This window comes from Lygodium microphyllum, unplaced genomic scaffold, assembly GCF_053477565.2.
Source record: "Lygodium microphyllum isolate KBCC unplaced genomic scaffold, Lygodium_microphyllum_v1.1.10 scaffold_160, whole genome shotgun sequence".
In the NCBI taxonomy this organism is placed as follows: domain Eukaryota; kingdom Viridiplantae; phylum Streptophyta; class Polypodiopsida; order Schizaeales; family Lygodiaceae; genus Lygodium; species Lygodium microphyllum.
The window spans coordinates 120,593-148,501 of record NW_028229643.1 but is presented as its reverse complement, the minus strand read 5'-3'; the positions used below and the strand labels follow the sequence as shown (position 1 = coordinate 148,501).

At 43.4% G+C, this 27,909-nt stretch overlaps 1 protein-coding gene across 2 annotated transcripts in view; it reads right to left on the bottom strand.

Annotated features, from left to right (window-relative positions):
* Positions 1-1,620: 1,620 nt before the first annotated feature.
* Positions 1,621-27,909, bottom strand: part of LOC148008367 (uncharacterized) — a 76,339-nt gene continuing 50,050 nt past the window's right edge. The window contains exons 4-7 of one of the 2 annotated variants that reach the window (XM_087674277.1): positions 3,040-3,895; positions 2,801-2,928; positions 2,358-2,709; positions 1,995-2,236 (exon numbers count right to left, since the gene is read on the bottom strand). In XM_087674277.1, the coding sequence (XP_087530403.1) occupies positions 2,138-2,236; positions 2,358-2,709; positions 2,801-2,928; positions 3,040-3,895 (1,435 nt within the window). In that variant the 3' untranslated portion in view covers positions 1,995-2,137. Of the gene's footprint in view, positions 2,710-2,800; positions 2,929-3,039; positions 3,896-27,909 lie in introns of both variants that reach the window. The other variant, XM_087674275.1, reaches the window with a different exon arrangement.

Sequence of the window (27,909 nt, the reverse complement as noted above, 5' to 3'; positions counted from 1 at the left end):
GTGGATGGCCATCATGGCCAATAGCCTTTATACACAAGGATAGTGAGCAACCTTTTGATATTAGAACAATAGCCAAGTGTATATCCACTAGTAATTACACACCAACTACTACCACAATCATATTCCAAAAAGGAATAGCTTCCATTTTCCAATCCAAACAATTATCCTAATTACACACCACTATGGGCACTCAAGTGGGTGCTATTTTATTGACACATTTGGGTGGTGGATAGACCAATAGCCAAATGTACATCCCCTGGTAAATACACACTACCTACTACCAAAACATATTCTAACAAGGAATAAATTCCATTTTCCAATCCAAACATTGATCCTAATTGCACACCTCTATGGGTAGTTAAGTGTTATTAACACATTTGGGTGGTGAATGGCTAACTTGGCCAAAAGACTTTATACAAGGGTAGTGAACGACCTTTTGATGTTAGACCAATAGGCAAGGATATATCCCCTAGTAATTACCCACCACCTACTACCAAAGCATATAATAACTCTTCTGGTCAGTGAATTCATCCAAGGGCCCTACTAAAAAGTGTGTATAACTTATGGATACAAAGACTCCAAACTTAGTGCATGTAAAACACATAATCCAATCTACTATCCATTTAGCTAAGTATGGCACATAAGACCTTTGAAGAGAGATTTAGTGCAATGTTATTGCATGGTTTAAGTGAATTGCTTGAATTTGAGCCTTGCCAAGAGGGGCGCATTGGGGTGGGGGGTGGGTGTGTGGTTGTTGGGTTTGGGTCGTCTTCAACACAATCGCATACAACTCCTACACTATATGAAGCCACCCTACATATCTTTCTTCCATGCTACCAACACAATATTTCCCAATTACTTGGGATCTATGATGCTATTAAGAATCTAGCATTGCTTTAACTAACTTGATTCGCTTTGCTTTGAAAATTTAAAAAAAAGTATCATAAATACATACCCTCAAATATTTGACTTTGCATAATTAAGTCCAACAATATCATCACGAGCAAGCAAAACTCCTAATTCCAATACACTTACACAAGCCAGAAGGATCACAAGCACAACATATCTAAGAGATGTTGGAATGGAAGTCAGAACCAGTCTATCAAATATATGACACTTTTAAAGAAGAAATGGAGCAAAAGTAGATTCTCCCTTCATGCAACTTATGCACCAATGAAAAGTAGAATTTGTACAACCTTGATCTTGTCAAAGTGGCTAGCCCCGACTTTGGTGGTGATGTGATGTTCTTTGTACTGCTTTAGTTAGTCTGACTAGACTTATCTTTAGTTAGTCAGAAATGAAACAGGATGCAGAAATAGAAATCCCCTCTCAGCTCATTGCTTTGCTGACTCGTTTACACCTTGCTTGCAACAATTAGACATTTTTATGCCTGAAGAATCCAACCTTGCAAAAACTATTCATCAAGACAAACATGTTGAACGTATAGTAGCCGTGCTTGTAAAAATAGACTTTCCTTCAAACATCTACAAGAGCCTAGATGTATGCATGTCAACAACCAGTAAACATCTTACATGGATTGCCATGCTCTCTTGTACAGCAGATGCTTCCCCTCTCTAACATCAATTGATCCCGTCCCTCCTTACAAGACAAACTCGTGTGAAAGAATAAAACAAAATATTTGCTGTGGCACAGGGGTATTCCCAGGTCATGGCATCCTTTTGGGTTCTTAATACACTGGATGGATAAACTTTGGCACAATTTGCTAATTTTGTAGCTGCGAATGCTGACCTGATGGAAGAGCTCAGCCAATTTCCCAATTCTTCTCACTCACAACCACTTAACAAGAGAAAGTGGCATAATACAGAACATGGCAAATGCACCAAAAATAGATACAAATACGTTGCACTACCCCAGTGCCACATGGATTCCACCCAGTTCCATAGCATAGCAGTGCTCAATTCTGGTTTCTTGTCAAAAATACCTCTTGAAAGCACAAATAGAATCGGAAGAGAACTTACAAAAGTAAAAGCAAGGCCAACCACAGCAGCAAGCCAACTTTGCATGCTCCTTTCCTTGCTCAAACGTTTTACAGGGTATACACTCACGGACATTGGAACCAGTAACACAGCACCTGTGAGAGCTGCAGCGAAATTGATTGATGACATGATTCCAATACCTATGGTTGCTGCACCAAGTGTGGCAGCTTTGATAGCTGCCCATTGGCCTCTAACTTTAAAGCAAGGAGTAAAATCTTGGAGTAGACCCATAGATTTCCCTATACAGGGCAAAGAAAGAATCAAGAGTGATAAACTGATAGCAGAGAAGGCAACCCATAGAAGAAATTTACTATCCGAGGTTGCTGCAATGTGATATAGAAGTGGAGGGCAGATTGCTACCAGGAAAGCCCACAACTCAACAAGGCATACAGTTAATACTGCAAAAGTCCATCTGGCAAAGCTCAAACTACTACCCAAAGGGAACCAAGTTACGTCCACCAGATCTGCTGTGCATTTTTCAACCTTTTCCTTGTCATCCAAGCCCTTGGACAAGCTTTTCAAGTTCGAATCACTTGCTTCAGAGCACAGGGCTGCAGCTTTCAGTGGGAGAGTGATAAGCAGAAGCAATAGAGGGACTATGTATATGCCCACCGATACAAATCTGTTTGGACCAGTTAGGAAGTAAAGAAAAAAGGACTGATGGAATTTCTCTAGAAGATTGTTTACTGAGCGAACAGTCCCTTCAAGAAGCCTGAAATTTGAAGTAACACAGTTATACATTTAGAATCAATGCTTCGGAAACTGGATGCTTACTATCCTTCCGCCTATACATTATTGCATACCTGCCAAATTTTCTTAATGATCCGGTATGCCCACCTTGGGGCTGAGAAGCAATAGACATCATTATTGTCACTGCGTCTATTTGGTAGTCTCGAAATGCACCATGAGCACCTGTTGGGACTCCTTGTGCCTGCATTACAGAAGCCCAAGGATTTACGCACACACCAAAATTGATGTAATAGTAAATACAAAATTTCAGAAAATGTTGAAGTCTTTCTGGGGCAGACAGCATGCCATTAACCTGAAGAAAAAGAGAACGTGCTAGTGTTGCAGATCCTTGAACGTATTCAAAGGCAGGTAGACCAAACTTCCATCCCGAATTTAGGAAGCCAGCAATTTGTCCCAACTTCTCAAAAAAATGACCAACAGAATGGAGCCATGCCCAGTCCAGCATTATAGCAGCAGTGTCTAGCTGCACGTGCAACCCTTCTCTATAGACTGCAAGATTGTTCACTACATTAATGAGGTCTAAATTTGGCATTTGACCATTTGGTCCCTCCGTATATACAGTTAGAGAATCACTCAGCACTCTACCCTGTGTCTGCTGTAAACTGAACACTATGCCTGCTGCAATAACACCGGCTCGCTTAAAATCACCAATGTTTAGATCATCAGAAAGCAAAGATGCATAATCGTTTTCAAAGAAATCATGAAGCTTCTTAGTCTTATACAACACAGGTTCATGGTATTCCTTTAACCATGCTGCAACGCCAAAATGAGGACCATAATGCGAATCTGCTGCAAGCCAAATAATATCCTTTGCCAACCATGCTGCTTTGCTGAGAAGATGGAACAATGATAAACCAAGTCCAAGGGCTAAAGTATCAGCATCTGTTAGATTCTCAGCATCAAAGGGCGTCACCAAAACAATTGCTTCATTCCCTTCTCCACGAGGTGCACGAAGTATGCCAGCTATACTCATGCCCAATCTGTCAGATCTGTCTGCCCCATGACTTTCTTTCAATCTCATCGATTCTAACTGTTGAGAGGTGAAAAAGTGCACAGATGAAAAAGGAGGCCTTGGTGGTAGGAAAGGGTGCAGGTAAATGTCAGCATCCATGGCAATTAGATACTTCTGAAGAGAACTCCGTACAGCACTGTCAAAACAAAGCAAGGTATATGTGATCTAATGGAAAAATAAATCCATTAAGCAGGCTATTGAATTTGCCATGGCATCTGAGCAAATGTTCAAATACTTTTCTTAGTTTTATGCTTAACCCAAAATGGAGTAGGTAACACTCATGGAAGAATTTGCAACTCTTTATTTAACTTCAGTTGAAGGAACAAACTTGGCTGGGCACTGCTGCTGCAAACAGCCTCATAAAACTTATTACATTGCACGCTACATGGAAAATAATATGGCTTGTGAAACTATACATGCAGAATTAAGGTAACTTCTTTCACAAGTTTTCTTTCCACAAGCTTTTAGGGTTGTCAAAACAAACCCTATATTGACTTGGAATACTGATTATCCATCACATTTTAAAATGGGACACTCACTATTTAGAAACCTGAAAGAAGCACTAATATGCAATTCACATTTATGCAGCATCCATGCTAAAAGGTGTGGTTCTGACCAGAATCTATAATCCTCCATGCACACACAATTCAAGAGCTGTGTATATCCTGAAACAGCACCAAAATACACAATCCAGCACTTACAAGATATGTAAAAGTTATTAGAATCCTCCTTCAAAATATTCTAGTGAATTTAAATGCTTTCTTTGTGATTCTTACTACAAGGATCAGACACATTCTTGATAATCCATGTCACACTGACCATATTACACTTGGTTATTATCTACCTTTGTGTGTAAACACACATTATTGTGTGTAAAAGTGCATGTTTAGGTGTGAACACCTTTTACACCACTAAGCATTAAATAAGAATTAGTCATACACCTTAGCCTATATATTCAAGCCCTATGAGTTGTACTTTCATCTCACTTATCAATCAATCTCTCCATTCAGTTTGCATGTATATAAAAGCTTTGTTGGCCTAGGTGTGGAGCAATTGTGCGATTAATTTAATGGAAAATGAATGACAACGAAAGAATTAATCAATGCACAATGATACTCGATCACGAATGAGTAGTAGTGTATTGATGAGTGAGAGAGAGAGTACAACACTCAAGGCGATCACACTGAATAATGCCACACTTATGTGCTAATGAGGCACAAAGTGTCCATTTATAATAAAATGAAACCCTAATGGCTTAATTGCCATAGGAAACCCAAAAATAAACCCTAAACCTAGTGTCACTTAGTGCCTATGATACTAGGGTCAACAATTGCATTTAATGACACTTAACATGCCTAGGGAGCCCAGATCATAGATCAAAGGGCATGAATGTGTAGCATACGAGATGGCCTACAAACTCCCCTCCATGAAATGGTACTCTAGAATGAGTAGCCTCCCCCATCAAAACACAGGACAAACAAGTCAGAGCTCCAAAAGTCCTCATCTACTCAGACTGAGGCTCATAAGCAAGAGACGACAAGACGTGACAAACATGACTGCTAACGACCCGATCATCATAAACCACACATGGAGGGCCATCAAAGAGGACACGAAAGCCCAAAGTAGCAATGGCTGAGATGGAAAGAAGATTCTTAATGCCTGGCACATAGAGGACATTCGGTAACGTCATAGAACTACCAAAAAAAGCATTAACTTGAACAATACCAATGCTTTCAATTGTATAAGAGGCATTGTTTGCACACATGACTATGCCCCCCTTAGGTATATGAAAAATGGATGAGAATAATTCTCAACAAGAAATGATGTGCTTAGAAGCACCACTGTCAAAATACCAAGTAGAAACTGCATCAATGATAAGAGAACAAGTATCATGTATGGAAGTATTATATTGACATTCACTGAAGAAAGTATATTCCTTGTGCTTGGCGAGGTTGGCCATCTCATTTGTGACAACGAGACCGGACTCCTTTTTCTTCTCCGACAATGTGCTTATGCCCCATCTTTTGATAGTAATTGCACTTCTTTGGTTTGTTAGACGTACCTTTGGAGGGATGGAAAGAGAATGGACCAACAGCATGGGAAGATGTATTGGAGGAATTAATTGATGAAGAAGATGAATGAGCGGCATGGTTATTTGCTGGTTTTTAACCAGCGTGCTTGTACTTCACATGATTTTGACCTTTTCCACAATGGTGGGTAGAAAAGGCTTGTTTGGTCACCATGGTAGCATTGCAATTGAGACAACTTTGTTTTTCCTACAATAAAAGAGATATAAGCAAGTCGAAACTATAGGTGATTTGGTTGCCCATAGTTACCAACTGCAAGGTGGTAGCAAAACCTTGATATGACTCCAGTAGACCATTAAGAGTGATGGAAACAAGTTGATTATTTGGGACTTCATCAATATTCAATAATTGTTCGATTAGATCCTTGATGCCAATGAGATAGGCATCCATATTACCTCCTCCTTCTAGGGGAACATCTTCTAGTTGCTTATGTAGATACGCAAAGTGCGCTTCATAATTCATTGCACACTTGATATAATGATGCAAGCTTTTGCCATGTATCCTTGGCTGTCTTGCATGATTTGATGTGTGAAATGATATTTCTCTTCACCAATAAAGCAATTAAGGCATGCACTTGGGTGTCACAACCATCCCATCGAATTTGATCTTGAGTAGCAGGCGTTGTGGAAGAGAAAGATGATTCGGCATCATTAGAGCCACCTCGCAATGCAAAGGCGAGAGGTGCTAATGGTGTAGAAGAAACCGGCCTTTGCTTGGTGACGTTCACAATATGCCATAGGTTCTTTGTGACAAAAAAATGTCACATCATGTAAGCTCACATTGAGTAATTGGTGCCGTAAAGCTTATCGTCAGTGCCAAGCATGCCCAACAAATCATTATAATTTATTGTTGGCCATGAGTGGAAATAAATAATAAAATAATATTTTCCAAGTGAAAAGAGAGAAAATAGATGCCTAAATAATAATAAGATGTTGATAGAAGAGATGTTGTCCACCTCAATGAAGTCGAATAATATGAGGAATAATAATTTTTTCTTGCTGAGGAGAGAGAAAAATGCTGAAAGTAATTATTTTCAGAAATAAAATGTTGCCTAATTGAGGCGGTGATCAGCAATATACTGAAATCAGAAATTAGTGGCAGAGATGCTCTGATAATGCAGCCAACATAATTAACTTGAATAGATTCACTCTATAACTGCACAAAAATAAGATAATTTGTCTTCAATCTTGATGGAGATGGGCACAAACCATCCCATAAAGGATGTCTTCAATATGCGGTAGCCAAAGAGGATGGTTTGAAGCAAAAGCCCCAAATTTTGGCAGCCCAATGATGAAAAACTGCAAAGACAATGCCGAGAGGAGCAGTTCGTATGCCATAGAAGAGAAATTAGACAAAAGCCCCAAAAATTAACTGAAATTTGAAGAGAAACTAAAGAAATTGGATAAAATTATTACCCAATTACTATAGAATGCCGTGCCTTAAGGTGAATTGAGCCTCGATTTCAATAAAATTTCATGAATTTCAAAAAAAGTCCCAAATCTTCCAAAGAAATTGGGGTGAAATTGAGCTCAAATGTCAAAAAGCCCCAAATTTTGTCAGGAAAATTTTAGAGAAATCTGACAATTTTTGTGAAAGTTTTACCTGAAAGATGCCCAATGTTATGCCCGGTGATAAATTGCGCCTCAATGCCAATGAAGAATGCCAAAATTTTAAAAGCCCTTAAAAATTTTGGTGAAATTTGGGAATTTAGTGAAAAGCCCCAACTTTGTTGATGATGGATTACAAATTTCTTCAATCTAGTGAAATTTTTGGGAAATTTGATAGAAAGCCCCAAATTTTTGTACATATTGGGCACAAATTGAGTGATTTTTTAGAAAAGTCCCAAACTTTTGCTTAGGAGGGGCAATGTGTGTGAACAAGGGCTTTGCTGGCATATTAGGATTAAAAGCTAATAAGCTTTTGATGAATAGAGCTTTTGAAAAAGGAAAAAAAAAAGTTGTATTTTAAAAGAAGACCAGGTAGCCAATTTGGCGCATTGATGTGGCACGAAAGACAGGTGAATGGTCAACAAGGACACGGTAGGTTACAGTTGTCCAATGTTGGTTCTCGTCTCACACAGCGTGTGTTGGAAAAGCGGTTGTCTGGTCAAGGCGGTAGAAAGGTTGCTAATGTGGTAGTGGGATGCGTTGGCAGAATTGGCATGTGGACTATCAGCGATTGGGGCCACAACCAAGGGGCGATGTGGCGGATGGCAAGCGTCGAGTACTCAGCATGGCGAAAGCTTTGGCGGCAACATGGGAGCCGGTCAGCGGCTAATCAACAGAAAGCAGGCGACGCACTCGGGAGACAATCGACTACGTGGTGGTCTTGGTCAGCAAGCACGTAGCCCACGGAGAACTGATTGGGGGGACAGGTGGCAAATCAAGCACTACATGTTTGAAGGTGTAGGTGGCTGCAAATGACGATGAGGCAATCTAAGAAAGATGTCGTAATGATACGAGGGTTGCAGGTCCAAGGCAACGATTAGATTGGCGAGGTACCGGACCAATGTGGTGAAGTGTTGAAGATAAGACCAAGTAGTGGCGCCAAAGGTTGAAATGGTGGCGTCCAACTGTCGCCCACCACTCGTTAGGGCGACAAAAGCTGGCACGATGGCAATGGCTTTTGGGCGGTAGCCGGCCAGGGTGTGGTGCTCAATGGCAATGGTAGCCGGCCAGGGCGTGCGAGATGGCCTACAAGCTCTCTCTCTCTCTCTCTCTCTCTCTCTCTCTCTCTCTCTAGTGATAACACTTCAAAGGATGCATAGGGATGCGCGACCCATGGAGTTGTGTCCTTGTGAAGGTGTTGTTTTGGAATTGCAGAGGGTTTCCATGGCATAAAGGTGAAAGCATTAATACTATGGTTGGTGATGTTGACATTGTGTTCCTCGCTGAGACATAGGAGCGGGAGACATGTAGAATTCCGGATATCCCAAGGTACATAATTCATAGCGCATATCAACCACATGTAGGAAAAAGAGGGCAAGGAGAAGTTGCATGCATATACAAATGTCATTTGAAAGGAATGATTGATGTATGTAAAGTAGACCAACATAAGCGGTACATATGGATTATGCTCAAGCACATTACACCGATGTATATTGCGGAATGTTACATTCTACGTAAAGAGTCCCTCTTCCATGCACGACATGAAGTGGATTCGCAATAACCTTTTGAAGATTTGAGTATGGATGCATGTATATATATGCAACAAGGACATGTGATGGTCTTAGGTGACTTAAATGCACGTATTGGACGTACGCAATTTCAGCTCATAGCCCGTGATGAGCTAGACGAGGAAGAGGTTGTGGAAGTAGATGCACGTTGGTGTAGACAGTCTGAGGATACTGATATTAACACTCACGGACGTACTTTGATGGATATGGTTAATGGTCTGCACATGCTGATATTGAATGGTATGAATTGTTTCCTCAATACCGAAGGATACACGTGCTACTCAGCTAGTGGAGGTTCCAATGTGGTAGACTATGCAATGGTACACATGAATGATTTATGCATGGTCAAAGAGTTCTCATTAGGTGAAAAACATCCAGAATCGGATCATATAGCTTTGGGCTTGACACTTGATATTTGCCACCATGTAGAACATGTAGGGGACACAGTAGGTACTGGTACATTCCGTATTGATGTAGACAACAAACAAGCATATGTTGGTCACTAGGATAGTCTTATGAGCAATCTTACTAGGAGCACATGGACTGATCTAAGAGATGGAATGTTAAATACGGCTATAAAGGTTTTTGGGAAACCAAAGAGCAGTCACAAAAATGTCAAAGGATTCCCATGCAAGAAATGGTTTGATGATGAATGCAAGGCTGCAAGTAGAAAGCTGAAAATCCTCCCTAAGGGACAAGCACGAAGTGAGGCAGAAAAACGATATAATGCTCTCACGCGTAAAAAGCGATGACAATATGTAGTGGCCAAAGAAAGTAAAAATGCTAGGGAGTTTGAGAAATGTCCAAGGCAAGCATGGAGAAAATTGCAAACCAAACGGTCAAATGTTATGGGGGATTTTACAGATGCTGACATGCTATCATATGTTACAGAACTTTACTGCTAACATGCTATCGTATGTTATAAAACTTTACATGCATAAAGGGGTACAATCCATCAAATGTGATGTACATACGCAACCATTTAGTGCTCTGTTCACTTTAGAAACATTGGAGGCAGCCCTCAACAAGATGGCTAATGGAAAAGCATGCGATACTTTGTAGTTGAAAGTGGAGATGTTAAAATGGACAACAAAGAAGACGAGATTGTTTATGTTGCATGTGATACATCATGCTTTTGCAAATGGTTTTCCCCAATAATGGCAAGAGAATTGGATACAACCGTTGTATAAGACAGGAGATCGCAATTTGCTCACAAACTACCGCACGATTATGGTCAGTTTACAACCATGGCAAAGCTATTCAACACTATCCTAAACATGCAATTGAGTAAATGGACAAAAAGTAATTATAAACGAGCTTATGGACAAGTAGGTTTTCGCCCTGGTCATAACACCATAGACCATTTGGTTACTTTACGTGTGCTTATGGATGAGAGTCGGCTTGAGGGAGCAACCTTGTATTGCTGTTTTGTAGATTTTAAGAAGGCTTTTGACACCATACCAAGGGTTGGCTTATGGCAATGAATGCAAGAATTAGGGATCCCAAATGATCTATGCATGGAAATTTACAGGATATATCAACGAGTGGTGTTACATTATTTGGTTTATACATTGATAAGCTAGAGGAAATACTTCTCACGGCTATGAATGAAGAGGAAGCCAAAAGCCCGCATATTGGTATGTTTGCCATCTTGCTCCTGCTTTATGCAGATGATGTGGTCTTTTTTACATATACTGGGAAACGTATGCAACAGTTCATGGGGATTCTTGAACGGTTTTGTCAAGATAGTGGTTTCACGGTGAATGTATCAAAAACAAAGCTAATGGCTATGTGCACCAAGCAATCAAAGACCCCGCCAAAAGTACATTATACGGGACTGTCTATAGAGAAAGTATCTACTTTCAAATACTTGGGGATTGAGATACCTGCAAACCACAGATGACATACATGTGTGGAGCGACGATTAGCGGCAAGGAAAAGCAAGTATTATCACTTTGAAAACGACTACAACTATACAGATACTAAATGCTAGAAAATATGCTATATGATTTTTGATGCATATGTTCTACAAATGGTATTATATGGAGTGGAAGTGTAGCGGAGAGGAGCATCTCCTCATCTGCATGGAACGACATTGAGAAGCTACAAAAAGCTTTTATTCGTAGACATTTGGGCATCAAAAGTACCACACCATATGTACTTATGCTTTTGGAAACTTGCCGTTGGCCAATTCAAGTACATACTATGATCGGAGTACTAAGATATGCTACTTGAGTACGTCAAATGGATGACAGTAGGATCCCCAAAGGGGCATGGAATGCTAGCACACGCCTACAAAAAATGTGGAAAAGTAAAGTGCTTTCAATAGGATGGATGCTAGATATGCGTAAATGGTTTAAAGAATGGGGAGTGGATAGATATCTAGATATGGCATCCGAAGATATATGCATGGATACATTTCAATCAGACCTCTTACGAGCGTATCAAGCAAAACATCAAAGCAAGGGAGCAAATGGCAAACTTGCTTATTACAGTATGCATATCTATCCTTCATGTTGGGAATCCTACATGCAGGCAGAGGCACACACGCAACCATACATAGCCAACCTGCTCTCAGTGGTATTTAGACAGAGTATTGCACGACTTCGAAAACGATCACACACTTCATTGATCGAGATAGGTGCATGGAGTGGACATGCAAGAGAGACGAGGTTATGCAGACTGTGTGGACTACAGAGTGTAGAATTAGAGAAGCACATGATTATGACATGCGCAACATATGCACACATATGGGCTGACTTTGATATCCCTTTACAGGGGCCACTTCACCAGTTTCTGACCACTACTATATCGAAGTTGGGGGCTCTCATCACCCGCATGTTATGCTTTAGGGAGAACCACGCTGCATAGATCGTTCTTTCACCGTAGCTACCCTTTCCTACTATAGGGGAGGAGAATCATTGTATATCTGAAAAGGTCCCATGGGTCATAATTTGGCCTTCTGTGGACGATAATAAACTACTCTACTCTCTCTCTCTCTCTCTCTTTTTTCGTAAAAGGTAATTGTATTAATTACGGAAAAAAGGTACAAGATTACATGATTACATGATTACAAGAGACACGAGGGCCCTAGGCCAACGTGTGGGAAATCCCCGTACTAATGCACTAAAAAGGTTACACCAATCAAGGCAACGACCCAGAGGCAATTGCCATATGCCAGGGATGCAAATCCTCCCGAGGGAGCAAGTCGGAGTGCCGGATGAGATCTAGCTGCCAATGCAAGAGCCCTTTAAGCCTGGCAATATGTCTCGGTACATTAGAGGCCGAATCAAAGAGAAAAGCATTGCGCGTGGTCCAAATGTGCCAGCATCCCCAGTATTTGAAAAAGTGAAATACGATCTTCATATGTAACTGTGGCGGTGTGGGGTACTTTGGGCGCACAAAAACCCAATCCAAAGGAGTTAGTGAGGACCCCACCACTGCGCGCCAGATTTGCGACAAGAGTGACCAGATATTCTTGGCGAGCGGGCAAGAAAGAAAACGATGTCGGGCCGATTCCGCAATAGTGGTACAGAAGAAACAATTGCCATTCGAGATTCGACGCTTGGAAAGGGCCGAGGCGAGAGCAAGACCACCAATCATTACCCGCCAAAGAAAGACCTTGCATTTGAAAGGTGTCTTATTCAGCCAACCCTCCATCAGCGTTGCCTGCCACCATGACTGCGATTTCCGCAGTCCCCAAACAGTATTAGCTTTCACACCCAGCCATTGGTGATCTTGAATGAGAAGATGATACACCTGATTAGTAGAGGCCTTTTCCAGACTCAACCGGCCTGCAAGGTCCCAGTCCTGCCAAGGACGATCCACAGCCAGGGCAGGAAAGGGTTGCCTACCCTGAAGCTCCGACAAAAGCTTTCCCCATAAACCACGGTATCCGCGTGGGATCCTGAAAAGTCTCCTAGCAGTCCGAAACGATGCGAGGACATTGCGAGTGGCAAGGGTAGCATCCGCAATCGAAGTCACACCTAGACGGGCCATGCGGTTAAATCTCGGTCTGAGCTGATGTTTGTCTTTCCATGAAAGTAATCTCGATACTGCCAACAATTCCAGCTGAAAGGAGTTAGTCTGCAAGCGGTTCCCCACTGGATGCCAACGGGCCTTTTGGAGCACCACTTTCCAAGAGCCGACCAAGTGCAGTAACAAAGAGGAAGAGGGACTGGAAAATCGAGAGTCAACATTAAGGAGATGCCACCAGGAGGCCCGAAGTCGTGTGTTACCATGGCGTAGCCCGCTGTCCTCAAGAAAATAACGGGCTATGATGGTCCACGGGTGATGATCCACACACATGGCACGAAAAGGAGACCAACGAAGAGCCAGCATATGAGTTTCTGCATCCAAAATAGCTCCACCACCCATGCGTTTAGGGGTACATGTATGTGACCATGAAATCCATGAAATCCACGAAATGCCTGCCTGCAGTGAATCCTTCTTCCATAGCATGAAACGAATGGGATGAGTGAGAGCCTTCAAAGTAGTAGGCGTCCACGGCAGCAATGGCAGGAAATACGTTAGCATTGGTAGCATAATTGTCTGAGCCACTTTGAGGCGGACATGGAATGGCCACGCTTGCGACTTCCAATACATAAACTTCGCCGCCACTTTTTGTGAAATCCACTCCAGTAGGTCCTTTGGCCGTACATCCACCCCCAATGGGTATCCAAGATGCCTGACAATGGAGCCACGAGAAACCACCTGGCCCTGCCAGCCTAATGACTGTAAATCAGGCTCCGTGCAACTGAGAATGGCTGACTTAAAGGCATTGATGCGAAGACCAGAGGCCTGACCAAAGAGCGTCCAAACATCTAATGCCTTTCGAATGTTGTCTCTGTCAGCCCGCAAAATCATAAAGGTGTCATCAGCCAAAGATTGACTAATGAAGTGCTGCCCCAAAGGAAGAGACAATCCTGCTAGCTGAGCAGAAGCCGCCATTGAGGATAACATTGAAAGGACCGGGTGAGTCGCCAGGGCAAAGAAGAGAGGACTCAAAGGGCAACCCTGTCTGACCGAGCGTGCAAGGACAAATGGCTCTGTAACCCCACCATTGAGCATAACTCTTGAAGAAGCCGCAGCACTAATGATGTAGATCAATCGGGACATCCGAGTACCAAAGCCCATAGCAGACATGAGATCTGCAATGAAAGACCAGTCCACAGAGTCAAACGCCTTTTCCAAGTCCAATTGAATCAATACCACTTCCTGACTGGAGTGCCGCGCATAGTCAATAGCCATTTGCACATTTAAGATATTATGCAGAATGTTGGGGCCCTTAATGAAACCATATTGGAGAGGATGCACAATAGCTGGAAGGTGCTTGTGAAGCCGATTCGCCAGCACTTTGGAGAAGATTTTATACATCGAGCCCATCAAAGAAATTGGTCTCCAGTGTTGCAACATTGACGGCGAAGGGACCTTTGGAATCAGTTTGATAAGGCCTTCTTTCCATGAGGAAGGCATGACCCTTGTTTTCCAAACCTGCTGAAACATGACCGCCAATGGCTTCACCAACTGCGTGGCCGAGTTCTCAAAGAATTCATTAGTGAGACCATCCCAACCAGGACTTTTATCCTTAGGCAGGTGCAACAAAACATCCATAACCTCCTCCTCGCAAATATCCGCCTCCAAAGTGCCTTGCATATCAAGTGGAACCTGCTGGCGGACCAGATGATAGAAGACCGAGCAGGCATGCGTAACCTGGCTAGAAGGCGAGGGAGAAGAACCAAGAAGTTCCATAAAATAATTTCTGCATATATTGACAATGGTCTGCAGATCAGTGACCATGCGACCTTGCGAATCCTGGAGTCTAGTCATATTTTCGCGAGCCGGAGAAGCATGCAAGGCGCGAAAGAACTTATGAGACTGGCAGGCACTATCTTGCAATGTGTCAGTCAAGTTATGCAGCTTGGCCTGCTGATAAGATTTCAACCGAAACACTTGAACAAGATGGGCCAAACGCCTCTCCAGTGACAGCAGAAAATCATCATCGGGGGAATCCACGAGCAAGGAATGGGCCAAAGCCAGTAAGTCCTCTGCTGCATGTCGATGTCGCCGACAAAGAGAGGCATGATGAATCCCATACTGCCGAGCAACCCGCTGCACATTAGAGAGCAGCCGTGCAAATGAAGCCAAGCCCTCAGAGGTGAAGTCCAATAAGAACCTCTCAATCAATTGCTGCATATAGCCCTGGAAAATTGGATGCTTCAAATAAGAGGAGTTGAAACGTAAAGGGAGCCTATCCAGCAACTGCATAAAAGGTGCAATAGGTTGTGCCCGCATCTCAAGCTGGAGGGGGAAATGGTCCGACAACGCATATTGTTGCAAGACCTTCATTTCCAGCATCTCGGGAAGAAAATCATCCCCCTGCATGATATACATTCGGTCCAACCGCGACCAAGTAGTTGCATATTGTGCGGAATGAAAAGTAAACCCTGAAAAAGAAGGGTGAAGCCACGACCAAAGATCTTGCTTAAGTACGCGCAAAGCAAAGGAATTCCACACCCGGCTTTCCGATGTATCCATTACCGAATGCCCGGAAGTGGACTGAGAAGAGTCAACACACATATTGAAATCTCCATCAAAAACCCCCTTCGGCCAAGTGACATGGAGCCCTGCAAAGTCAACCAAAGATCCCGTCGGGATGCAGGATCATTCGGAGCATAGAGGCCCAGTAACCATAAAATGTCTCCTTCAAATAAGACTTCGATTACCAGAAAGCGGCCCTGCACATCATTTTTAACAAGAACAGGCTGGTATTTCTCATGGACAATCATCAGCACGCCCGAATAGTGCGTAGCATGTGTCCCTGCATAAAACAGACGGAATCCATGACAATTCATAACTTTTCTTGCTTCACCGTGACTTTTGTGCTCAACTGCACACAATACATCCCACTGGTTCTCATGCAAGACAGTCCACATGGCATGTTGCTTATGGCGAGAGCAAATGCCTCGCACATTCCACGTGGCTATCTTTATATATCTTCAAAAAAAGGAAGTCAGGAACGAGGCACCTGTTGCCTCGATTTCACCTTTTCCGCGAGAGCATCCAGGACACTCTCATCCAGAAAATCAGCCAATACTGCAAACGAATTCTGGCGACCTGCTTTAGAGGTAGAAGGAAAATCCACTGCCTTGGGAGTGGGGTGGGGATAACGCCGATCCCAGGGTGTGATCACATTACCTTTTGTATCAAACGCCAGCTTAGCAGGTGGGCCCTTGGGACCGTCTGTATAGACTTTCCTTGTAGACTGATTACGGGAGGCAGATGGGGCCATAGTACGCGCAGCTTGTTGTGAAGTGAACATTTCTTTCCTGCGCATATACGTGCGCACGGAATCCTGTGAAGCATTAGGCCCAGGATCCGCCAGGCCTGTATCCAACTTTTTACCTTTTTTTTGACGTGCCTCAATCCAATCAGTGCTACGGGAATCCAAACCCAGGGCCTGTTGTTTGCCTTTATCCACGACATTAGGTGGCTGAAGGGCCTCCTGTGTCGGGGCATCAAGCACCATGTCATCCTTAGGCAGCACAACCTGCGCATCCTCGGAAGCCGGTTGCCTTTCAGGGCATTCGGCCATAAAATGCCCCAATTTACCACATGAAAAGCAGTGTCCTGCAAAGTTGCCCCATTTCAAGCGAAAATGCAAAGGATGCATGCCAGAACAATTGAGGCAAAGCCACGCAGGCCTTTTCCTGGCCGTGTCCCATAACATGTATAAACGGTTTCGATTCATAGCCCTGAGGCTTGGGGGAACCAGCACTGTTCCCACAACTGCCATCGCATCCTTCAACAATGGCCAATAGACCGCCGGACAATTTTCCACTTCCACCCACACCGGGCATTCTCGTTGAAGCAGACGCTAGAAGTCGCCCATAGGGCGCCATGGTACAACATGGACCAAGCGGCGATCAAAGAATAAGGGCAACTTGGACAAGAGCTCAACTCGATGTGTTTCCGATTTCAACAACACCTCATAAAAGCCGCGATGTCCAAGGAATATCTCCTCAACACACTCGCCTTGCAATAAATGGTGCATCCACTGGCGAATATGTGAAAGCACTGGGATCCTGCCAGTGAAGAAAAGTATAACGGCACGGTCATAAAACACCGAGAAGGACCGCAAGACTGATTTCGGGTCCACCGTGGCTTCCAGCACATCATCAGTTCCCGCGTCAGAAAAGGTTTCATTATTATGCTGGACATAATCGCCAAGCAGAGTATTGGCAAAGTCCAACAAATGCTCCCAGTCAATCTCCTGCGAATCCACAGGATCAGAGGCAACCTGCGCATAGGAACGTTCCTGAGGACCCATTGGCTCGTCAGAAGTATGCTTGGAGCGTTTGCCTGCAGGCGGCAGTTCAGAACCCGGAGGCATCTCCTCCGTGCACGGCACCATATCCTCCGGCTCCTCTGTATCGGAATCAGGGCCAAGGGCTGCCACCGTCCGGTCTAGAAAATCCATATCCAGGCCAGCCATACTGTTGTCTTCTCTCTGAGGAAGCAAGTAGGAGCAGGCTGCGGCTAAGCCTGTACTCTGTGACCACAGGCTTCAGACGGCAGGCATCAGGCGAGCAGACAGGCACAGGCGGAGCAGGCGGCCACAGACGAATACAGGCGAGGGGGGTCTTCAGGCGCGCGGGCAATCGTCAGGCCATCGCGAAGCAAGCACTCGTCAGGCGCGCTCGTCAGGCATTCAGTCTTCAGGCGTCGATGGGGCAGTTGACCCAGGCGCTACACGCTGACGCAGAGCAAGCGGCCACAGGCGGATCAGGCGGGCAGTTGTCAGGCGAGCACAGGCGGATCAGGCGGGCACACACGAACACAGGCGGACCAGGCGGGCAATCATCAGGCGTCGACGGGGCGGACTGACAGGTCGCGCAGGTCTAGGCGACGGCAGGGGCCAGACGGGCAGAGCCGCGACGACCAGGACCGACGGTCAGAGCCGAGACGAGCAAGTCAAGGCGCAGAAACGGCGGGGCAGGCAGAGGCCCGAGGCGACCAGGACCGACAGGTAGAGCCGACACCTCTCTCTCTCTCTCTCTCTCTCTCTCTCTCTCTCTCTCTCTCTCTCTCTCTCTCTCTCAGAGGCAAGCGAAGGGCGTCAGAAGCAGGCGACGGGGCGTCAGAGGCAGCCGCAACCGACAGGGCTTCAGAGCCTGACGCAGACGACGGGCCTGCGGGCGACGGTCAGATGCAGCCGCAGACGACAGGCCTGCGGGCGACGGCCAGACGGGACGACATCTCCTCCCTCCCTCCCTCTCTCTCTCTCTCTCTCTCTCTCTCTCTCTCTCTCTCTCTGCGTGAAGAAGTTGAATTAATGAATTGAAGTATTTACAATAGGCCTTGTAGCAAGTCAAGCACATATTCAAACTTCACAGATGGATAGAAAACCCTCATGCGCCTGTTGGTCTCACCTACGGAGCTCCATACCAAAGGTGGTATCAAAGCAGAAAATCTGATCTGATCTCTCTCAAGTAGAGTTGTTGGTGTTGTCTCTACAATGCTATTGTGCAACCGCCCACAATGTTCATTGCAGTCAACGCCTAGCTGCACCCCTTCACTTCAGCCAGCACCGCTAGTTAACTTTAAGAGAAGAAGAAGAATGTGGTGTTTGTTATCTGGTAGTCAAATCCATCACATATATACGTCAAAATCCAGCCCATCACCTGCATCACATCCTCATCCCACGTGCATTTGATTCGCCACCATTGCCTACTCCCACTAGAGCGCCATCATCAGAACCAACTACAGCAACGTCACTAGGAAAAGAAGAAGAGAGGAGGCAACCAAACTTGTAGAGGAGAGAAAGAAGAAGACTGATAAAAAGTCAACCTCTAGGAGCCACTAACAAGAAGAAGCCAAGTTCAAAGATACGCTAGAGAAGTCCAAGAAAGAATTTGAAGTTAAGGAGGCAGCCCATGCCAAGGAACGTAAGGATATCTCATGTCCATGAAATTTTCTTTTAAGGAAGACATGAGGAATTAAAAAGAGTTATTGGCAAAATATATGGAAGAAAGATGGGCCAAAGCTAGGTAGGGAGAAGGTTCTAGCAAGGGAAAGCAAGAACCTTGGAGGAAGCACCCCCTAGCGATTGCACCAACACTCTTCAAAGATTACTAGCAACCGTGGAATATCTACAAAGAGAGATGACCAAGATAAAGAGAAAAAAAAAAATGATCTTTCGACACCTTGTGCTCAGCAAGAAAAGGGCATTCTTGGCCAAGATCAAGCATGTGTTTTATCATCTATGCTTGGGCAGGACAGCAAGGTGGTCGTGCAATTGGCAACTGAAGCCAGCCTTCCTTCTTGGCAAGAGTGGTACAAAACCTGATTTAACTCAAATCAGAACAAATATTAAATATACAAATTTAGAAATATATACTTTACCACTTAATCTTGGACGTCTGACACCTGATTGGCCCCAACAAATAGCGCCCTTTGCAGTATTTCTTTAATTGTATTGCTCAAATTTGAAATACAGACAAATATAGACTGGTCCCTCTTCAAATTCAACACCATGGATTATCTCAAATGACCAGCACTACTTGGGCATAATTTTCCCTTGATAGTATAACAATCCGGGCATAGATTGGGTCACCACCTCTTGCATACGGGCCACAATAATTTAAGAATGGGCTCCCCCTTGGTTCAACTGCAAATATCTTGCCTTGAGCTGCTACTCGAAATTCTACGTCTTCATTAATTGGGCACGGTTCCCAAGGTGGTTGTGGAACCCTTGTTTTTGTTGTAATTTAGGGTTTCAGCAGAAATTTTTGCAATTGCTCTTCATCCCAAGCTGCCATTGGCTGAGAACTACTGAGGCATCATTGGTAGACGCGTGAAAATCAGCTGAAAGGAGTATCTTTCGATCAAAGCTCTAATGGCAAAGCTTCAAAAGGGGTCTAAAACCCTAGCAACTCTGATGAGCCCTCCTCTTCCGCCGCCCCCTCTCACTAACCAGGAGAAGGAAACCTGCTGTGTCAATCTTGTTGCGCTGCGTGATCAGCTTTCATCTCGATCAGAGCTCATCCGACGGCTCCTCCTTCCTCCCTCGGCCTCTGAATGCTGGAACGACCCCAACCAGTCCCCAAATAGCCCTCCTCCAGTTTGCATTGGAAGTTTTCACAAGTGGCAGCCTGTTTTGCCATTTGGCAGCTTTTCAAAAATAATTTTCAGCTTTAATTAATTAACTTTCAAATTTTAATTTCTGAAAATTAATTAGTTAGCCATTTGACCTTGCAAGCATTGAATTCACGTAAACTGAAAATGCAAATGTTACCACTTAATCTTGGACAATGGACTGTTTGTTGGTCCAAAAAACTAGCACCCCTTGTGGTATTTCTTTATTTTTTATTGCAAATGGGTGGAGTACACTAGGAATCTTCAATCTCCTTTGCTCCCCAAGTGGTGTCATAAATGACCAGCAAGCCTTCAAACCAATTCGCCCCTTCGTTTATGTTGGAGATTCAATCATCCCCTAGACGAGCACAGGCAATGTATTGTTGTACAGTAGGTACTCTCAGGCATGTTTACACATTTCCTCAATCAGGTCAAACAATTCCATGCAGTCCCTAAGTCATCTCCAAGAGTTTCGGGTAGTGGGGCAACCCAAACAAGCTGCATAGGATGCCATGTGATAGTCAGATTATTTGTGCCCTCATTTTCAAAAACAGAGGGGGACTGCTTATTTTTATGCAAGTTACTTAGATGACAATGTCTTCCGAGCTTGACGTGGAATTTTTGGATACTATGGACCGTAAGATTCTCATGTTACAAGTTATTTCTTCCAATCAAAAGCTCGATGGGGAGAATCACTACATTTGGTGGGTAATGATTGCTTACCATCTTAGAGTCCTATGATTTGGCACAGTTCGCGACAAAGGCCATAGACTATTCTATAGCCCCTTGATCTCCAAGCTTTCTACTAATGAGAAAGCTGAGTTGGTGAAGGTGTATGCACATTGGGACAAATTGAATGCCTATATTTGATCGTTTCTATTTCTCTCTTGTACTCAGCCATGGTAACTCTCATTGAGCATTTGACTATTGCTCGGGAGATATGGCTAGAATTGGATCAATTGTGTAATTGGATGACTGTGATAAAACATGTCTCTCTCAAGGTACAAATGTGGACGTCAAACTCATCCAAGTCAGCTTCCATTCAGGAGCATGTCAATAAGCTTCGGCAAATGCAAATGCAGGTCCAAAATGTAGGGAAGGCAATTACCTCAAAGAACATGGCGATAATGCTTCTTTCAAAGTTACCGCCCCAATTTAGTGCATTTGACACTGCCTTGATTGCTTCAAGGCAAAAAGATACCCTTAACTCGGAGGAGTCAGTTCCAATTTTCTTGGATCAAGAGGGACAACTCAAAGGACAGAACACCCCCAACTCGAAGGCATTGATAGGTCAATCTTCTCAACAAAAGGGGAAGAAGAACAAGAAGAAGAAGGATGAGAAGACCAAGCAAGACAAAGCCAAGGAGTTTGCTTGTCACATTTGTGGCAAGACAAGTCATTGGAAGAAGGAATTCCCCTACAAGGACAAGGACACCAAGAAGGAGAAAACTATGAAGGACTCGGGAGTAGTGGCTACTTCTTCATCGGCTGTCTTTCTCCATTTAGGGGTGATTGAGGATGCTCCTTCAATGGCCTTTGATGTAGCGATGATGGCCCCACAACCTCGTGAGTGGATTGTGGACAATGGCAATTCCCGCCACATGACTCATTCTACAAATGGTGTTGTCCACATGTGTTCGATGCATGGGACTCATTGGTGAGACTCTTCCATCCCCATCAAAGGCAAAGATGATATGCAGTTGATTCTAGATGGGCAACACGATGATGCTCAAAAAGCAGTTCTCTATGTGCCAAGTTTAGGTTATCATCTTCTTTTAGTGAGCAAGATTTGTGTTCTTGGCCTTATGGTTGAGATTGATAAGGACTCTTTCCAAGTCCTTGATGGAGATTCTTGACAGGTTCTTTTTGCAAGTCATAAGGATAATGAAGTCTACAAGATGTAAACTTCATCGATCCTTACTTCTTTACTTCCTTCTTCACAAACTCGAACCGAGTTATGGCATGCTCCATTCAGCCACCTCAACTACGAGTACCTTAGGAAGGCAGCTCATGGTCAGCTCTTCTGCATGGATTGCCAAAGATTGAGGTGCATGGATTGCCAAAGATTGAGGCAAGTAGCATAGAGATGTGATTCCCAAAAAGGCTTCGTGTAGGGCAAAGGAGCCCTTGGAGCTTTTTGACGGACGTATATGGACCAATGCGAACAAATATCCTTAAAAAGAGTCTATACTTTATGCTAATTGTTGATGATTTTAGCAAGATGACATTGATATACTGCTTGGAATTGAAGTCTAATGCATTCTCACATTTTAAGGATTGGTTGATCTTCGAGGAGAACAGATCTGGTAGGGAAAAGACCCTACATTATGACAAAGGAGAGAGTTTTCTCCAACAAGCTAGCCAGGTTTTGTGTAGATCATGGCATTCACCAAGAGTTTGCCAGCACGAACACACCTCAAAAGAATAGCATACTAGAGCGTAAGAATCGTAGTGTGATGAAGATGGCATTGACCATGATGGAGTATCAGCACTGAGCAGGCACCCCAGTGTCTATGGGTTGAAGCAGTGGCTATCACTATTCACATCCTTAATTGATCACCTACATCGGCCGTGGTTGCTATGACACTTTTTGAGACTTACTTTTGCCAAAAGCAAGATGTGTCTTATTTTACAACGTTGAGGTTTAATGCCTATGTTTACTTTTTGAAGAAATAGAGAGAAGTTTGAGCCGACTTCTAAAAGATAGGTGTTCATGGGTCATAACTCACATCCCAGGGATACAGGCTTCATAATCCCATTTCACAGAAGGTATACACAAGTCAAGATGTTTAGTTCATGAAAGGTGTTGACCATCCCATCCTTGGAGATCCAGGTGATAGTTGGACACCTAAGCCAATGCCTTTGGAGCCTATGCCTCTCGAGGCTCCTCCATCAATGGCAGATGAGATTCCTTCACTACTAGATTCACCTATTGAGTTGGCACCAATGGATGTACTAGAGACTTTATTAGAGACAGAAGGACAAGGAGAGTACCGCCACCTCCTCGTTGGGCACATGATATATCCCATGATGTAGGGATTAACGAAATTCATGAGTAGCACCCAAAGATGTCCGCATTGATCTCGGGGGAACCATCCACACTCCATCGAGCTTGTTTGTACTAACTATTGTTTAATGTCTCGTGCAATATAAGATAGAGAGCCCACAAACATAAAGGAGGCTTTGCAGCCACAACATTGGACGAAGGCTATGGAGTAGGAGTTCGATGAGTTGAGAATAAAGGCTCACCATGCCTTTTACGGTGTTCGGGTATGCATGCACCCTTACACTTGTACTTTATGTATATTATCAAAAACCTTAAGTAGTATACTTTGTCATTGTACCCACACATTGAGTGTCGTGCTCTCTTTCTCACTCTCTACTCTACTCACACACACTCTCTCACTGCACATACCTCAGCTGTACTCTGTCTCGATCCTCGTGCACACTTGTCTTCAAATTGGTATCAAAGCGGGCAAGAGGTAGCTTGATAGTTGGTCAGCTACTACAAGTGCCACGGGCCAACGGACAACTAGTGGAGCAATTGACACGCCAGTGAGTGGGCGATAGGCGGTGTAGGAGCAATGGGCAACACGCAATGATTCAAGTTGCAAGCGACGAGGCAGGTCAACGCAGGACCAAGCTGGCAACATGACCAAGTAGACAAGCAGGCGATGTCAAGCCAGTGCAGGGCGACAAGGGTGCGACAAGCTCCGACTAGTCAACGCAAGCGACAGGTTGCAAGGGGCTGTGATTGGCGCAACAGGTCAGCCGTGACCAGACAAGCCACGGGTCACGACTCTGCAACCAATTCTTTGTCTTTTTTTTTCAATTTCTTAAATTTGTTCCTCTCCCACTGCAAAGCATTCACATGCCCAAGCACAGTGTGCAATTCTGACCTGAAAATTTAGGGCTTTTCCCAATTTTGGGGATTTTGATGCATGAAAAGACAATCTGACTCAAAAATTGCGAATTTGGTGCACGTTTGCCCAAGAAATTTGAGGTTTTTTACATTTTAGTGAAAAATTTTCAATTTCACTGAAATTTGTGCACACAAGGCTCAAGAAAATTGGCACTTTTGCAGAATTTCATCAATTTGTGCAAGAATTGCCTAGTATATGCACTTGGGTACATGTATTGATGCAATCTGGCCAAATTTCCTTTTGAAATTTTGGGACTTTCGACAAAAATTGTCAAATTGCGCTCGAGAATAATTTTGGAGAAAAAATTGCATTCAAATTTTGGGGATTTCACGTGTAATTGGTGCCTTGGCCTCTAAATGTGGCTGTAATTGCTTGTGGACTGCAGTAACAAACACCCTCTAATTCTGAAAATCAATTTGTTGATCTGAAATTTCTACAATTTCTTGATTTACATTGCTGGTTGGTACTTGCACTGTACCGTGGTCATTTGTGTGACATTTGAGCTTGCATTTGTTGACTTTTTGAGTCAATTTAGTGCTGCAAATCATGGCTGGAAACAATGACAGCAGGCAACGTTTTGCACATCAAGAAGCTTGAAGGTGCACACAATTTTGCAATATGGCAAAAACTGTGCTACAATGTCTTGGTGCAGAAGAAACAGGTGAAGCCCATCAAAGCAAAGGGAATAAAACCAACGGGTATGGAACAAGAAGAGTGGGACGATTTGGATGAGCTTGCACGCTCTATCATTGAGCTCTCAGTGTCAAACAACTTGCTCTTTAACATTGAGAAGCTGAATTCAACATATGCAATGTGGCAAAGACTTGAACAATTGTATGCTCAAAAAAGTGCAGCCAACAAGGTTTATTGACTGAAAAAGTTAATAGACTTTCGCATGAAGGAAGGTACAGCCATGTCTGTACATTTGAACAAGTTCAATCAATTTTCAATCAACTGATTGCTTTGGATTTCCATATCAATTATGAGTTCAAGGCTACTTTCTTGCTATGTACTTTGCATGGAAGTTGGGATACTTTCGGGACAGCTTTGAGTAACTCAAATGCTCAGTTGTTATATTCTGGTGTAGAGAGGTTCTTTGCTGATGGAAGAACTCAACAAGCAAAATAATTTAGCAAACAAGTCTTCTAATGCATTGCACACTAGGGCAGATTTCAGTAAAGGGCAGTTCTGAAAATAGAGCACGCAGCAAGTCTTTTGGCAAAAATGTGGAGTGTCATCATTGTGGCAAGAAAGGGCACTACAAACGGGACAGTTTTCAATTGAAGAAAGAGAAAGGCAAGAACAAAAACATTGAAGACAACAAGGCTGAGAAAAAGGGCAGCTACCTTGCAAAGAAGAGTAGTGTGAAGATAGCGGAGGTAAATGTTGTCACTCATGAGAATGGCAGTGACGTTGATGTACTTCTTGCTTCTTCTTTGAATGCACATGCACTAATTGCAAATTCTGAAGATGACATACTGTCCGATGACTCAGAAGAAGAAGACTATGAAGCCAGAAGAAACAGTCCGAATGGGTGAGCACGAGTGATCCTTTTTTCCTCCCAGCCTTGCCTAGTATATTGCTGGCCAGACCATCGTGATCCGATTGCCAGCCGTCAAACCTTGGTGAGTCCTACTATTCTTGGACTCTCTTTATTTCTAGGCTCCCCTTAACCCCGTTCGGGCGCCCAAGAGCCTGGACGGTCATCCTTGTTCCCCTTGATTTATCTTAATGTCACTTTAATGTCACATTCAATGTTTGTGACCTTAATGTCACATTAAATATCACTTTAATGTCACATTAATGTCACATTTCCTTCCCCTTAAGAATCGGTTTCGTCCTCGAAAACGATACTTGGAAGGTCTAACTGTAAATCGGGAAACCTTTTCTTTAAAGTACTTACTCGCTCCCATGTTGAGCTTTCTTCTGAACAATCTTTCCACTTCACCAAACATTCTTGATAAATAGTATTCCGTTCGTCTATTACGAACATTTAATATTCTTTCTGGTTCATGTGGATTAGATTGGTCATTGAATAGCTCCTCAATGTCATCATTTAAGATTAGATTATCCAAATCACCCAGCTTCTTCCTTAATTTACTTACATGAAAAATTGGGTGTATTTTACTACCAGCAGGTAATTGGAGCTTGTAAGCCAATTCTCCCACCTTTTTAAGTATTATGAAAGGACCACAATACCTTGGTGAAAGCTTTGGACATTGTCCCTTTTTCATAGTTTTAGTTTGTTCAGGCACCTTAAGATAGACCAATTCTCCTTCTTCAAAGGAGATGTCTCTTCGGTGAGGATCTGCATATGCTCTAGCTCGATTTTGAGCCTTTTTAATATTTTCTTGAGCAAATTTTAACATACTATTCATATCCTCCAAAAAGTCCTTAGCTGCCTCCCTTATGCAGTCCTACTGCAAAAGGAGCTCTAGGCTGAAACCCATACATTAACATAAAAGGACTATATCCAGTGGAAGAGTGCTTGGCACTGTTATATGCAAACTCTGCTATCGGTAGATACTCTTCCCAATTAGTTTGCCTTTTACTTACATATGCCCTAAGCATATCTTCAAGAATTTGGTTAACTCTTTCAGTTTGCCCATCTGTTTGCGGATGATCCGCCGTACTCATGCTAAGTTTAGTATCCAATTTCCTAAATACCGCACGCCAAAATTGGCTATCAAATTTTCTATCCCGATCAGAAACTATATTTGCCGGAAGGCCATACAATCGGTATATGTTCTCTATGAACAATCTAGCCAATTCTGGTGTTTTAACATCAGTTGAAGTTGGAATAAACCTAGCCATTTTGGTTAACCTATCCACAATCACCCACACAGAGTCGTGTCCCCTCTGTGTTTTGGGTAAAGCAACAATAAAGTCCATGGAGATACTCTCCCATTTTCCCGAAGGAATCTCTAGTGGATGGAGAAGTCCTCCCATTTTCAATCCTTCAGCTTTATTAACCTGGCATTTATTACATTTGACCACATAGTCAAGGACGTCCTTATTCATTCCAAGCCAATAGAACTGCCTTTTAATAAGACTATAAGTCTTATTAACTCCTGGATGTCCCGCGCTAGGGGTATCATGACACTCAAAGAGTATCTGGCGCCTTATTTCTGTATCTTTCGGGACACATACCCTACCCTTGTAGAGTAAATAACCATTATCAATGGTAAAATTCTTCCACTTGAATCGAGTTTGAGCAACCCCTGATGCTCCATTCCCGTGTTGAACATCCTCAGATATTCCTTCCTCAGTAGAAGCACTTTCATTTGGATCCCCATTTTTTATTGCTTCCCATATGTTGGAATATGCCGGATCAACCTGGCATTTCCCTTTTAAGGATTCAAGCAAGTTGGAAATGAACTGAGTAAAACTCAATTCATTAATGATGGGCATTCTGCTGAGTGCATCAGCTACTATATTATACTTTTCTTTTCTATATCTTATCTCATAGTCGAACTCTTGAAGGAGTTCGGCCCATCTCGCTTTACGCCCGTGTAAATCCGGTTGATCATTAAGCCACTTAATGCTTTCATGATCCGATAAAATCAAAAGTTTGGCACTGTACAAATAGTGCCTCCATTTCTTCATTGCATGTACTATTGCATACAACTACCTCTCATAAACAGAATAATTCTGTTTTGCACGGTCTAATTTCTTGCTTTCAAAAGCAACTGGTCGACCTTCTTGTAATAAGACTGCGCCTATCGCCTTATCACTGGCATCAGCTTCAACCACAAATGGTTTATTGGGATCCACTATTAATAGTACTGGAGCTGTAGCAATAGCTACCTTAAGTTTTTGAAAACTTTCA